General features: G+C 38.3%; 1 protein-coding gene across 2 annotated transcripts in view; it reads right to left on the bottom strand.

Annotated features, from left to right (window-relative positions):
* si:ch73-63e15.2 (protein strawberry notch homolog 2) overlaps positions 1-15,577 on the bottom strand; it is a 68,723-nt gene that overhangs the window by 49,532 nt on the left and 3,614 nt on the right. For both annotated transcript variants that reach the window (XM_053634864.1, XM_053634865.1), the window contains exon 2: positions 1,668-1,830. In XM_053634864.1, the coding sequence (XP_053490839.1) occupies positions 1,668-1,775 (108 nt within the window). In that variant the 5' untranslated portion in view covers positions 1,776-1,830. The remainder of the gene's footprint in view (positions 1-1,667; positions 1,831-15,577) is intronic.

Below are 15,577 nucleotides of genomic sequence, written 5' to 3'. Positions count from 1 at the left end.
GGCAGCTCTGCTACCACTGGTGTGTGAGTGTGTATGTGAATGGGTGAATGAGACACAGTGTAAAGCACTTTGGATAAAAGTGCTACATAAGTGCAGACCATTTACCATGTTATTGTTCTAGTATTTGAATAAAAATATGTGTGTCTGAGAGAGAGCGAAATGAACAGGCGTGCACATATGTTCACTCAGCTGATCGCTTACATCCAACCATAAAGGACACACCTGACGTGTTTTTCCCCTCGCTCTTTATCTCGCACGCCCTCACCTTTTTTCAGACACCTGTTTAACACAGGTCGTGTCGCTGCTTCTTTTTTGCTCCTCTTAATAGGTAGAATCTAAATGACAGCCATTATTAGATGTGGTTAAAACATAACTACTGAAATCGTTAATACTACTAGCGAACATTTTTACACAAAGCAGAAAACTGTGATTATTTTGACTCCCGATTGCACAATGAACTGTGCAAACTGGCTGAAAACAGTGCAATCGTTGTGACACAAAACAAAATATTGCGATTATTTTGACACATGATTTTGATTTGAACTCCATCCATCCATCCATCAATTCTCCACACTGCTTGTCCTCTGTAGGGTCGTGGTGATGCTGGATCCCTGCGTCTTGTGCCGTAGGCAGGGAAACACCCTGGACATATGGCCGGTTGGTCCATCACAAGGATAAAACACAAACATACACTCATTCACACTCGCACTCACACCTAAGGGCAATTTAGTGTCTCAAATTCACCTGACCTGCATGTCTTTGGACTGTGGGGGGAAACCGGCGATTTGAACTCTGATATGATAAATATTTAATATAGCTGCTGATCCAGCTTGCAAACTCTACCTTTCGTGGTCCCATGCACACACCAAATTCATGGTCTCTAAACTGAGTCTTGAACAACGCCACTCTGGTTACACCTCAACGGCATCAGAGACGCTGTGAACTCAGGCTTAAATAATCCATAAGCATATTGTGATTTCAGTTTAAAGTCGACTATTTGTGCAGCCTTAACGTACTGGTGTCTCAGAGGTCAAAGTTTGGTGGTTTAAATACCCACTAGAGGTCTAGCATTTTATATGCTTTTCCATAGTCAGGGAAATGCCGCTTTCAGAACCGTCACGTCCATAACAGAGAGATGTCACGTCCGCAACAATGGGTTTTCCTCATAAATGCAAAAACAAAAATGAAAATAAAATAAATATTTTATGTTCTATGGAGAGGCCAACCCATTTGGTCTGTATTAATACTTCTCGTTTGTGCATTTTATTTCACAGAAGTCCTACAAAGTATCTTGTCTCCCAAAAGCTTGTATCCGTTTTTTGTCATGTCCGTAACACAGGTATATTTCCCTCGTCTAAAATAGAAAACAATATTTTTCTGATGTCTGGACCCTATCGTCACTACTGGGTTTAGGAAAATATAAAAAGACTGTTCAATATACTGATAATAAATACATTCTCTGAGAATATATATTTCAAGTTTTGGCTGTAAATGTCACGTCCATAACGCTGGAATTGCTCATAAGTACTAGGTCGTGGCTTCTGATGTGCAATCAGTGCAAGCTTTTTCCCACTCATGGCATTTTTCCAGCTCCCAGCGTTGCAACATTTCCAAAGAAAAAGACAGATGCAGTGTGTAAACAGCGTGTAAACCCTGTGAGGCGTTACCTCCATAGCAGAAGAAGCCAGGCCCAACATTCCAGTATCCATCTGCGTTCCCTCGGTATGGGAACAGTTCTGCCCTTCCATGGCAGATGAAGCAGAGAAAAAAGGCATCAGGTCAGAGTCAGGAACATGCTGACTGACCTTTACGTCTTGTGTGTGCCATGTCCTAAACACAAACAGAAAACAAATGATCAGACAGAAAGCAAAACAGGAATGTGCCAGTGGTTTAATTGGGCAGCTGATGTGGATTAGAATGTGGATCTTTTTAGTCTTCTCTTGTTTTTCTATTGAGGTTAAGCAACAACACATTAGCATGAACATGTTAATTGTGGGTAGGTTTACATGGACACTAGTAATTCAATCTTTAGTGTTTTTGACAGTTACCAGATTATTCAGGTGATCATTTAAACAGCATACTATAAAACCATGATTATATTTTTAAGAATCTAATAAAGACATTTTAAATGGATGATTAGTGCACATATACCATTATACACAATGGATAGAGAAAATAATATGCTGTTTATAACTTAATAAATATTTAGCTATAAATGATTTTAAAAAAACACAGGAAATTTAAATGTACAGTTTTTTTTCCATCAATGGATACGGCATGTATTTAGAAGGAAATAAGATCTCTGACTCATGCAGACCAATTATGAGTAAACAAACCAGATGAGTTATGGCCCAAAAATTTTTTACATATCAAATTATTGTCTCAGTGTAAAGTAGATGAGAATAACTGGTGGAGAAAAAGAAAGGGAGACCTTCTAAAAAGCTCCACACTGAGGAGAAATGAGAGAAGAAAAAAAATCAGATCCATAGATAACGGCAAAACCACAGAGAGGAATGTAAGGGTAAAGGCTGAGCTAAAGGCTTCTTTGTACAGGTCTGTTCTGTCACATGATGGCTCTTAGGATCGCTGCCCAGCAGCTACAGAGCAGAGCCCATGCTGGTTATGAGTAAGGCCCTAGCAATGAAGCACAGACATAAACAACCACAGAAGAAATACAGGGCCTGAGACTGCATTTCCTTTCAAATGACTTATTATGATGAGTTTATGACAGGTATTATTAAATGGCGAGAATCAATGTAGCCCTAAGGATGAATGTTAGTCTTTTCTGATGTGGAGAGTATTAATGTCACCAGCAGGAACGTGAGTGCGTTAAAAACTTTCATTTTGCTTACGCCTGAATGTAGGATGATTTGCACCATTATGACATTACCCAAATGATAGATGTGTTTCGGAGGAGCTTGTATAAGTAAAAGAAAAATGCATTTACGCATTGTATGCGTCAGTTCTGTCCACTTGTTCATTCATTGTGAGAAGCTAGGGGTGAGTACCAGTGGGAAGACATGCTGTGAAGCTTGACAGCAGCTGGTAGAAATGAACCCCAATAGTGCTTCCTTGAACACTGTGGTGGTATGCACATGAGCTAAAATGTGCTCCTGGAAAAAAGCACCATGGAGAGGATGGACAGAACTGTTCATGATGGCCTCCAGTTTTGCTACCATCGTCTTTACTGTAATTGTTTCCAGTGAGTCTAATGTAAGTCCTGTAATGGTGTTAACTGTTTTATTGAGGTGCTTGGGGTTCTCCTGCAGTAAGGCTGCTCCCCCAGCAGACCACACCAAAACAAAAGAATGCTGGCCACAATCGATGGATAAACAGCCCCAGAAGTCTAATGCACACACTGAAGGACCTGAGCTTTCTTCAGAAGAAGAGTTTGCTCTGGCCTTTCTTGTATAGTGCTTTGTATTGGTGTCCAATCCAATCTGCAATTCAGGTAGACCATGAGATACCTGTATTAGGAATTCATCTCTACAGCCTCCCCTAGGATGGTTACATGTTTTAGAGGCTCTTCAACACACCACCAGTTCCTTTGTCTTTTCGAAGTTAAGCTGCAGGATGTTCTCCCTGAACCACAAGACAAAGTTCTCCACCAATCCTCTGTACTCTGATTCATCTCCATTGTTAATGCATAACGTGATAAATGGAGACAGAACAAGCAACGCAAGACAACAGTGCAGTGCTGAACATGACTATATATACACATCAGTGCTAATGAGCTAAACGTGAAACAGGTGAATTGAGACATGTCTCATCGTGCAGTGGGTGATGGGAAATGTAGTTTCTAGTCCTTCTCCGATATTACATGACACCAGGTGTGCCCTGTTAAACTGATTATTCAAACAATTAATAGCTCTGTATGTCTACTCTTGGTTTGAGGCCTAGATTTCACCTGTGAAGGTTGCATTTATTGTTAAAAAGAATAAACCAACATGAAGACCAGAGAGCTGTCTATGGGAGCAAGCCATTCTGAAGCTGAGAAAACTGGGAAAATCTATCAGAACCATTGCACAAGCATTGGGCAAAGCCAATCCAAAGATTTGGAATGTCCTAAAAATAAATGTATTCAATGTATAGCAAAAACAATAGACTTGGCCTTGGTTTTATAATACTTCCAGAGGGGAATGCATATTTTATTTCTCTAGAAATACTCTAGAAGCACAGAGCTGTTCTTGCTCTTTTCCATGGCGCCATAGCACATAAGGTAATAGTGCTGTGTTTCAGTCCCTGAGGCCATATTAGGGTAAAGTGCCTTAGTCAAGAACCAATCAGGAGTGGTCAGAGAAACAGAATCAATCAACATCCTATAGCACACCAAGTAATTGAACCAGGACTACTGTGGCTCAACCACGTTCTGCTTCCCAGAGTAAAATGTTCCTCTGTCACAAAAATCTCGATCCAACCATCACAACCTTAAACACAACTCTACAAATCGCTCATCAAGCTTCAGATGCTCTGAGGGCGCAATCGTGTTTCTGCTCACTCCATCTGCTGCCTGACACTTCCCAGACTCCACAGCGGTTAACACATCACACTAACCAGGTGTCCATCTTTCCCGGGCCCATCTTGTAGGACGATCAATAGGCTAGTGATCATTATTGGGCTGCAGAATGACCTCTTCCTGTAAAGCGCCATTATCATTACAGGAAAACCTATTGCGCAAATACAGTAAGAACCAGAATTATGGTCAGCCATATTAAAAGACCTGTCCAAATCAAATTCAATACTATATTTAATTTCAACAGAGGTGTTTTAAAATTGATATAATGAGTTATAATGAGTTAATGGCAGTATTTATCCCTTGAAATTTAAATTGCTTCACGTTAAAAAAAACAAATTCCATCCATTGATACATTATAATAAATAATTATGATTATATAACAGTATCAACTATCATCTTACAAGTTTTGTCACAGTGATGATTGTATCCATATGGTGCAAACTGATCTGTAGTTTTTGGCTTTAGGGCAATTAGCACATTTGATTGTTTTGTTATTATATATATACTCAGATCCCATCTCTCTGTCTGTGGTAACTTGAAAAGTTGATGTTAATACTGAGTCTGGGGGAAAAAACCTCAGAAACACAATGTTCCTGAGCTGCTTTGAGTCGCCCCGACACTTTTGTAATTACTCACACAAATTCACAGTCAAAGCTTTTGGGCTCAAATCGGCTGGAAATTTTGAACGGACATGTAATACACCAGCTCATACTCCTACTGTATATCACTGCAACTGAAAGTAGTGCAGCCAAATAACAGCTGTACAACTTAGTATATGCCACATGTATAATAATAGAGAAGGCATTTCCCTTATGAGTGAAGTCTCCCTCTTGAGTGAGACTTTTTTTTTTTTTTTTTTTACATCCTTTAGATTTAAATAATAATGTAGTGGTATGAGGTTGGTTGATATGGAAAAAAAATCACGTCACAATATTTGACGACATTCCTACAATATGTATCAGGATATACAGGATTGCTAACAGTATTGTTGCATTAAAAAAAAACAACTTTTTTATTCATAATTCAATTATTTAAAACGGAAGAGAGGGAAAATAAAAACCGTACACTTTACAATTTTATTGTGACATAATTTATCACGATATTGATATTATATCATCATATTGCCCATTCCTATGTAGAATAATCAGAAAAAAATACAATACAGAAATGGTGCCCTATCTATGATTAATGTTGCTGGATCGCCAAGTGTATCGCCAAGTGTGTATTGTGCTGTTATAGTTCCAATAACAGCAAAATCAAATCCTGAGTTTTTTTTTTTTTAAATTAGTCATCTAACGTTGTTAAATGTTCCTTAGGGAGATGAATATTTTGTAGCTGGAGAAGTTCATTCCAGGACAGAGGTCTCTCTCCCTCTTCTTAGTCTTTTGGTTACCTAAGAGGATGTATTTGGTGGCTCCAGGTTTTCTGGGTGGCCTAACACTGAAATGTTAAAGCCAAGAGGATTATTCTATGACCTGAGCGCATTTGACTCTCTGACTGACTCATGGCTCCTGTTTCACATGCGTCTGATCCTCTCTGATCTTTATCTGCCCAACACCTTCAGTCTTCAAAGGGTAAAAACACAGCAAGTCACTGAAAAACCCACAGTACTGCCACGTATACCAGTGTGAGTTACACATTTGTGGTTTGACAAGTAAGAATGAAATGTTTCTACAGTTTCAAGATAAAGGCTCCAAGTTTTAAAAGCCCATGCTTTGTCTTGTCCTGAAATTAGAGTATATAGTAGGGGTTTTCCACCCTGTTTTACTTATTTTCCACTCTAGAGTTAAGCCCCAGACTCATATTCTGTTGTTTTGCAAGCAGTGTAAGCAGCAGGAGAACATGGAAGTCATCCAGCGCGACTCGAGTAATCTCCTCTGTCACAGCTCAGAGCTCGTGAGGACAGCCGGCCATGGCAAAGATTGAAAGGGCACGCTTTCATGAAGAGAGTGAGCGCAGGTCTAGTATTTGCTCAGCCTGAAGGGCACATGTACCATGTCTGTTCCACTAGTTCATTCATCGTAGGTTCAGTGAATCAAGTAATCTTGATGCACTAACAATGGTGGATGTTTCTGATATGATCATCAAAAAACTATTAAGCTTCTGGGGCTATATTTGATCTTTTCAAACCCAGGTTGAGGAAGCGGATCTCTGGTCCACTTCAAAACTGTTGGTCTAGGGTTCATGTCAAGTGACCTCATTTGTGTGGTTGAGCCATATATGAAAACGAGCCACTCCTATGATTGGGCATAATATAATGTGAGAAGGTTGTACATGTCATGCTTTGTCTGTTTCAAGTTTCACTATAAAAAGGAAAGAGAGGGTCTGCTAAGGGAGGGAATCTCTTCCAAGGTCTTTTTCCACTGAAAAAGTACCCATGCTAGACATCTGACGTGAAGAATTCATCAAAATGCTGAATTATTTTTGTACATAAGCGAGCAGCTTCACCAGTATGTGAAGTATGGACCGGCCTAATTAATAAATACATTAAATTAAAGTACATTAATTAAATACTTTAAGAACAATAAATGGACACATCTATTGCCTACTATTTAGTTACAAGAAATCTAATCCAGCATACTGTATATCCATTACGCTATATCCAAAGCACAATTTAAAAGACAGTAAATTAGGTGCATTCTTTAATGAGTGGACAAAGAAGGACCACTATTAGACATATTTTGTTTAACTGGAAATTCTTTGGAAAGATGAATACATCAGTTTCATTCTCATTTATTTACTGTCACCCTCCCTGTTCTATGAAAACTATCAACAACTGGCACTGTTCCTAAGAAGTAACATGTTCACATGTGAGATACAGGCTCCATTTCAGTTCTGTGTAGTAGTTTCATTCACTGCTTGCATAGTAATTTCACAATACCTTAGTAAGATTTAAATAACTTGGCAATGGAAAACAGTGATTAAAAAAACCCCAACATAAAAGACATCATTACACTTACAAATATGAAATCAAATTTTGTGTTACAACCGATATAACATGTTATAAAAATCAACCAATCATGGTAAAATTAATGGGAATTTCTTACTTCCCTGACAATTAATAAAGTATTTACAACAATACCCATTACTATTATAGCAGTGGAAGAGTCGGACATAAACTGTGTACAACTGAGTACAGCTTTCAGACCTTTCTGCCAGTTACAGGGTTAAAGTCAGTGGCTGGCTGTTAACCCTTTCAGACATGGTAAATTACTCCTGTCAGTCAGAAGGATACGGCTACCCGAGCCAATAAAATATGCATGCAGTTTTAAAACTGGAGCTCGCTAGTTAGCCTAAGAAGTTTTCTTGAGGGCTCAAGTGTGAACAAAAGCCAATACATTAGTGGGAAAGAGGATGATGTATTGATAGCTATGATATGATGAGACACTGATACAGCTTTTGAGGTTTTGTTAAGAATTGAGTAAAAGATAAAGGACAGTTATTTGTGATGAGGTACAATTAAATCAGTTAATGCAAAAACAATAAGCACTAGGGGTGTAATGATCGGACAATTTGGATCGATCCATCAATTTCAAAGGCAATGATTGAGATTTATCAAAGCAACAATCATTAAACTGATTATTATCAAAAAAGGACAGACAACGGGTACTGTTACTTAAAATAGTCCTTCTCTTCGTATGTCATCATAATATGCTAATTACCATATTGTATGGTCAGATTTACTTGTGTTGTCAAATATCTAATCATTTCCCTATGAATCGTATAATATTGTATCATAGCAGAATCAGTTCTATTGTCAAATATTGAGTTTGTGTGGAAACTTCTAAACTGTATCATATTGTGTGAAAGCCTGAGGTTTACACCCCTAATACGCACCTTCGTTCAATATATTTCTGAAAACAATTCTGAAACATTCAGTGCTTTTAACTTTAGCCATATGACAGCACTTTAATTAACAATTCATTTGATCTTAGATAGCAAAATTACAAAAGTAAGATTTGCTTATGAAAGCATGCTTCATAAATGCACTAAATTCATAACATTTGCCTAACATGTTTAGTATTAAGTAAAACAATGTATCATAACATAGACTAACTGCTTACACATTGCCGAAATTATAATGTCTGCACAACTGGACTACTTTCAATATACTTGATAGTATAATTTGTAGACAAAAATTTAAACTGTGATTTTGAACTGGAAATGGTGTATTGCATTTGGATACATCCTCAGTTTGATGAACACTGTAAATGTTCATATTATGGGTGTAACACAATGCCACTATCAGTATCTGTATTTGGATTTAAACCCAAAGTACCACTATGATTGTGGAAGCAAAGGACAACACTGGAACAGACCCAGAGACAGAAATGGCAGAAGTGTCAGCATGGTGTGTGAATCTCAGCTAGATTACTCGAGTTTATAATCAGTCTCAGTTAGACACTGTTTGTGTAATCTTGCTTGCACAGTTTATTATATATGTTTGTATGTGACTGCGATATTTTCTAACAAAATGTACAGGTTCTTTTTTTAAAAAAAATATATAAACACTAATGAATGAATAAATACATATCGTTCATATTAATGTACTGTACGTGGTCTTTGTTTGTCCCCTGAGCTTAATATCTGACTGCTGGCTCGTGCCCACTCACTCAACTTTTAGTTGCATCTCTGATAGGCACACTTCTAGTCTCAACCAGACGGCCTGTGAAAAAATAAATAAATAAATAAAAAATAGCGCACCTTATATTTCAGTAACAACCATGTTACTAAAAACATCTCAAACATGTCAGAGAACCTGTTTCTGTACCACCAACCTGTAATTATTTAGAGCTTCAACATACTCAGAAAAAAATGAAACAGATGTTTTTAACAATCCTGTGCCTTCTTTAGAGCTTTCAATCTCTGTTTATTACTGTAATTTGACACTCTAGTCAGTCTGGGTGGGTGTAGTCTCCATTATCAAGCCATCAGCAGCAAATTCAATGCCGGTGAGTCACAACGAACCTTCCTCGTGGCGTAGAGTGTAGCCGCCCTGTTTAATGATGCTGTCTGCTAGAACATTTCTGAAACTGACTGAAAGTAAGTCAAAAAGCACTGCCAGTACATCGGATTAGTGACCAGACTTGTGCATTCTGAAACAAAGCATCTCCCTGTCTACTGTATTTATACTTGTCTTTCTCTTTCACTGCTCTTTGCACTTGTTTACTAACATGCTCAGCCCACTAAAAGATTCCTCCTGACCTCAGAGTGACGCTGCATTTTGGGTCACAAAAACCAAACATGCCTCGTCAGAGCCTGCAGTCCGGCTCCAGGCCACAGAGCCACCGCTTGACCCCGTGCTTCTACAAGCCGATAATTACACACTGAGATGCCACAATTGCATTCAAAATGCAGCACGCAATGCCAAAAAAGATTTGCTAGACCTTCCAGGAAAAGGCTGTGTGAGGTTCGTCTGGAACAATCCAAACCAACATGACTGGGGAGAAACAGAAATTAGGTAAAACTGTCTTTATTTCAAAATATGGCCAAGAAGAAACATGAGGATTCCAATTATTGTGATTGCAGTATAATAAAGCCCCAGTATTTGACATATGAGCCTTGAGGCTCATTAAGGCTCACTTTTTTTGTTTGCTAGTCCAAAATGACAGGGCCGGACACTCTTATACTAACAAATCATTTCGATTTAGATTTAGATTAGCCTTTATTGTCTCCCTTAGGAGAAATTTATCTATAATTTACTACATAATGTTTTAATATTAACAGTGCATTCAAAAAGGTTTCAGAGAAACATCAGAGAAAGTTTCTAGCACAATAACTCATTTCGAGGCCTAAATATCGTTTTATACTTTACAGTCCCTTTCACACATACACACATCTTACACAGGAATCTTTCCGTAATCAATCATGGAAGGGTGATGAGTGTAAGCCAGAGTCAAAAATTCCAACCCCAAGAAAGACTGAAGCACCAATATACAAGGACAAGATTTAGTACAAATAATGGGTTAAAAAACCATGAGGGCTCATAGTAGCCAATACATGATCAGGAAAGAGGAGGAAGTGTCAGTAACTATGATAGTGAGACACGCTTACACTGTTTGAGGAGGCTGATTTAAAACATTAACATTGTGGCATGGTTGAGAAATTAACAAGCTGTTAGAGAATATTTATCAGTCATGGAATGGTGTAATTTCTGAGCAAATCACCAGCAGGCTCAGAGAAGGTGGTGATAAACAGAAAAGAAGGGTGATAACTGTTGAAATATAAATTGCATCATATCTAAATGTGGGACAATACTGTGGAACATCAAGTGTGCTTGAAATGTTGACATTTTTTTGGATAAGGGAAAAAGTATTTCACCTAACTCTGATTTCTTCTGTTTTTGTGTATATCTCATACTAAATTGTTGCAGAAATTCGAACAAAATCTAAGATAACCTGAGTAAACACAAAATACTTTTTTTTTTTTAAATGATAATGTTATTTATTGAAGCAAAAAAGTTATCCAATACCAACTGGGCCTGTGTGAAAATGTATTTGCCCCCATAGTTACTAATTCCCCAAATCTATGAAACTACATTCATAATGGGGTTCAGCTGGACTAGGCACAACCAGGCCTGATTACTGCAAACCTTGTTCAATCAAATCAACACTTAAATAGAACTTTTCCAGCAGCATGAAGTTGGTTAAAAGGTCTTACCCAGTAACACACTATGCCAAAGTTGAAAGAAATTTAAAAAATGATGAGGAAGAAGGAGATTGAAATACAGCAGTCTGGGAAGGGTTCCAAAGCTATTTCAAAGGCTCTGGGACTCCAAAGAAACACAGTGAGAACCATGATCTCCAAATGGAAAAGCTCGGCACAGTAGTGAACCTTGCCAGAAGTGGCCGACCTTCCAAAATTCCTCCAAGCGCACACCAACTACTCATCCAGGAAGTCACACAATAGCCAAGGACAACATCAAAGGATCTACAGGCCTCTCTTGCATCAATAAAGGTCACTGTTCATGGCTCCACTATCAGAAAGACACTGGGCAAAAATGACATCCATGGACACTAGAGTGTCGAGGTGAAAACCACTGCTAACCCAGAAGAACATTAAGGTTTGTCTGAATTTTGCCAAAATACACCGTGATCATCAAACTTTTTGGGAGAATGTTCTGTGGATTGATGAGTCGCAACTGGAAATGTTTGGAAGACAGGAGTCCCGTTACATCTGGTGTAAACCAAACACCACAAAAAGAACATCATACCTACGCTCAAGCGTGGTGGAGGAAGTGTGATGGTGTGGGGATGCTTCACTGCTTCAAGGCCTGGGCAACTTGTAATAATTGAGGGAAACATGAATTCTGCTCTCTACCAGAAAATCCTAAAGGAGAATGTCCGGTCTCCACTACATAAGCTGAAACTCAAGATAAACTCAACATAACTCAAGTGTAACTGGATTATGCAGCAAGACAATGATCCAAAGAATAGGAGTAAATCCTAGTCCTAGAAGTAAGTGAAAGACTGATCTCCAGTTATCACATTGGTGAAAGGTGTTAGATAACTTTTTTTGCTTCAATAAAAAAATTAAATAAAAACTGTATTGTGTGTTTACTCAGGTTGCCTTTGTTGTATTTCATTTGAAGATCTAAAACTATTGTGTTATATATCCAGCACAACCGAAGAAATCAGGATGGAGGCAAATACTTTTTCGCAGCACTGTATATTGACTAAAAAGTGATGGACAGATGACGCTTTATCGCCTTGTATTTAAACACTTCAGTAAATGAAAATTTAGAAGCTAGCCAAATGAGGTCAAATAACCATGCGTGACAAGAGAACACCACAGCTCATAGCTGAAATGTTAGTCAAAGACGTTCTGCCTTATTGTCGTATGAGTAAACACAAGGCTTCATTACCTGAGATATTATCAGGACAAGATAATGTCTTCGGCTACATAAATTCGCCAATCCCAATGCTTCAAGTACTTTTTCTCTATAGTTTCTTTTAATGTGTATAATAAGTTTGTCATGCTTAGAATTAAATTACATTAGTAGCTGCTTTGTAACCAGTTAATAGGATAAGCCAGTTCTGGGAAAGAAGAACATGAGACTGGGCAAGCACATTGAAGCTTTAACTTGCCTTTTGGGCTAGCTAATGAGTTAAAAATTTGTCAAACTAAAGCTTATACTGTCGATCTTATCCGAAACACTTGAAGGACCTGGTCCTACGATGTTTAAAGTGAAATTATAAGCTGGTCAGTTCTGGAAGCGGTGAACAACTAAACGAAACAATGTGAGCAGGTCATGGGAAAACTGGGGGTGGAGTAAAGCTCCACTGACTCTGAGGCTTTAGTTCTTTAGCTTTAACTGTGAGCATAAAGACAGAAATAAATATCTCTTCATATACTGTAAATACATGCATGCTGTTTCTTGTTCCCTCATAAAAGATTAACTGACTCACTATGATCATTAGATCATTTCTGTTAATGATTTTAAAGAAGGACCTTTAACTGAAATTCAAAATTATCTTTTAAGCACAGAACTAAATGCTGGCTGCAAAGATAATAACTGAAGAAATCATCTATTTCTTCTGCTAGAAACAGCAAGCCTCTGGTGTGAATGTATGAGCTGTGACATTAGCTGACTCTTCCAGCACTACGCAGCGTGTGCTCTGTTCGTTGATTCGGTTTTACAGTGATTGCAGTGCCGAGGTGTCAGATCTATAACCTTTTACTTCATCCACAGAGATGACTATACACTCACTCAGCACGTTTTAGGAACACTGTACTAATACTAGGTAGGGCCTCCTCTTTGCTCTCAAAACAGCCTCAATTCTTCATGGCATGGATTCCACAAGACCTTGGAAACATTCCTTTGAGATTTTCAAGTGTTTCTTGCCAAAGTGTGCCAAGAAAACATTCTGCACACCATTACATCACCTCCACCAGTCTGGACTGTTGACAAGGCAGGTTGGATTCATGCTGTTGGTACCAAATTCTGACCCTACTATCTGTGTGCCTCAGCAGAAATCAAGATTCATCAGACCAGGCTACGTTTTCCAGTCTTCAATCTCCAATTTTGGTGAACCTGTGCCCACTGCAGCCTCAGCTTTCTGTTCTTCACTTACAGAAGTGGAACCCGACTTCTTCTTATGCTTCACCTCAAGGTTTGTGTTGTGCATTCTGAGATGCTTTTCTGCTCACCACACCTGTACAGAGTGGTTGTCTGAGTTACTGTAGCCTTTCTGTCAGCTCGAACTAGTATGGCCATTCTCTGTTAACTTCTCTCATCAAAAGGCGTTTCCATCCGCAGAACTGCCGCACACTGGATGTTTTTTCTGTATTGCACCATTCTGAGTAAACACTAGAGAATGTTGTGCTTGAAAATCCCAGGAGATCAGCAGTTATACAAATACTCAAACAGGCCCGTCTGACACCAACAACCATGCTACAGTCAAAATCACTGAGATCACATTTTTTCCCTGATGGTTGATGTGAACATCACCTGAAGCTGCTGGCCCGTATCTGCATGATATTATGCATTGTAATACTGCCACATGATTAGACAACTGCATGAACGACTAGGTGTACTGGTGTTCCTAATAAAGTGCAGATGAGATACATGTCCTGAGTTGTTAACATCATGTGGGAGTTTTCACCGCATTTTGTGACAGGACACGTACACACACGGTAGTGCTCAACCTTTTGACGGTAAACAAGAGATCACGGCTGCATTCGAAACCGCGAACTTACCTACTGTATAGTAGGCGACATGCATGTATTTCAGCTACTATATAGTAGGTAAGTATGCGGTTTCGGACGCAGCCCATGGCTTTGTCTGAACGTCTATTTGCACATATAGCATGACAAATAATTAACTGCACTTGAGGCTTTCGTAATTAAAAAAATTAAACCCCCAAACTGTATAGGGTACCATAATGAAGACGAAATGTATGTTGATACATGAAATTCTGGAGGGAACTTCGGACAGCGTGGCGTGGGGACGTAATGACGTGTGCCGTTAATCGATCTATGTTCTATAACATGTAACACGGGAACATGAAAGGAGTATTCTAAAAGCGACTCATGTAAACACCTTAATCACAATATTGTCTTATTCAGAATAAGGTCAATAATTAGATTACTGTTGTCCATGTAAATGTAGTCAGAGTTCAGGAGTTAAAATCTCACTGGATTAATGAACCTGACGGTGGCAATATATGTTCATAATAATATATTAACCAAACCACTGAATGAAAATTCAGAAATAAATGCAGTAGCGACTTCTCACTTAAAACAATAAACATTCAAGTTTGACATTGTACTCAAGGTGTATGGAAAATAAGAAAGTTAGGGTTATGTTTAGGTAGGGCTGCTGTTAATATGGGTGGGGTTGGTGTTCTAACCTAATTAAAATGCAACTGAACAAAATCTCACCACATTGTTTGCTTAAACACCTGAACTGAAACGTTGATGTATCTGAGTACAGACCACATCATTTCCTCTATGATAACTACAACATATTACTAAATAATTACGTCACTCTTTTCTTTAGAAATACATGACAACATTTCTGACTTCCTTTTAGGACAGCCACAGCACATTGATATCACAGGCTTTCATCAAAAGGTCAGTAAAGGAGGGGCTGAGGTCATATGCAATAGAATGCAATGTTCATGTTAGTTGTTCATTTTTAAAAAAAAATTAGACAGAAATTAATCTGTTCATTCTGTTTCACATTGCTCTTTAACAATGTCATCTCCACCAATGCAAAAAAAACAAAACAAAACAAACAAAAACCCTCTGACAGGAAAGTAATGTATGTAATAGTCTGCAATTGTGATGGTGATGACTGAGAACTGATCTACTTTCAGTTTAACAAATCAAAAGCTAATCAATCTCATTCCAAGCCAGCACATCATAATATCTGATATGCAGAAGTGGTGTAAAGAATACTACTCATATTTTATGAAAGGCTGTTTCTTTTGTGACCCGAGTCACACCCTTAGCTCTATAAGGAATTAATCAATTTTGCAATTGCAATAATGCATTTTTGGCTTCTGTAAATAACCAGCCACCACAAATAACTGCTGAAATTAAATCTATAAGAGAATA

The sequence above is a fragment of the Ictalurus furcatus genome, chromosome 10 (assembly GCF_023375685.1).
Source record: "Ictalurus furcatus strain D&B chromosome 10, Billie_1.0, whole genome shotgun sequence".
Classification (NCBI taxonomy): domain Eukaryota; kingdom Metazoa; phylum Chordata; class Actinopteri; order Siluriformes; family Ictaluridae; genus Ictalurus; species Ictalurus furcatus.
The sequence above is the reverse complement of the archived record's forward strand: the minus strand, read 5'-3'. Positions and strand labels throughout refer to the sequence as shown.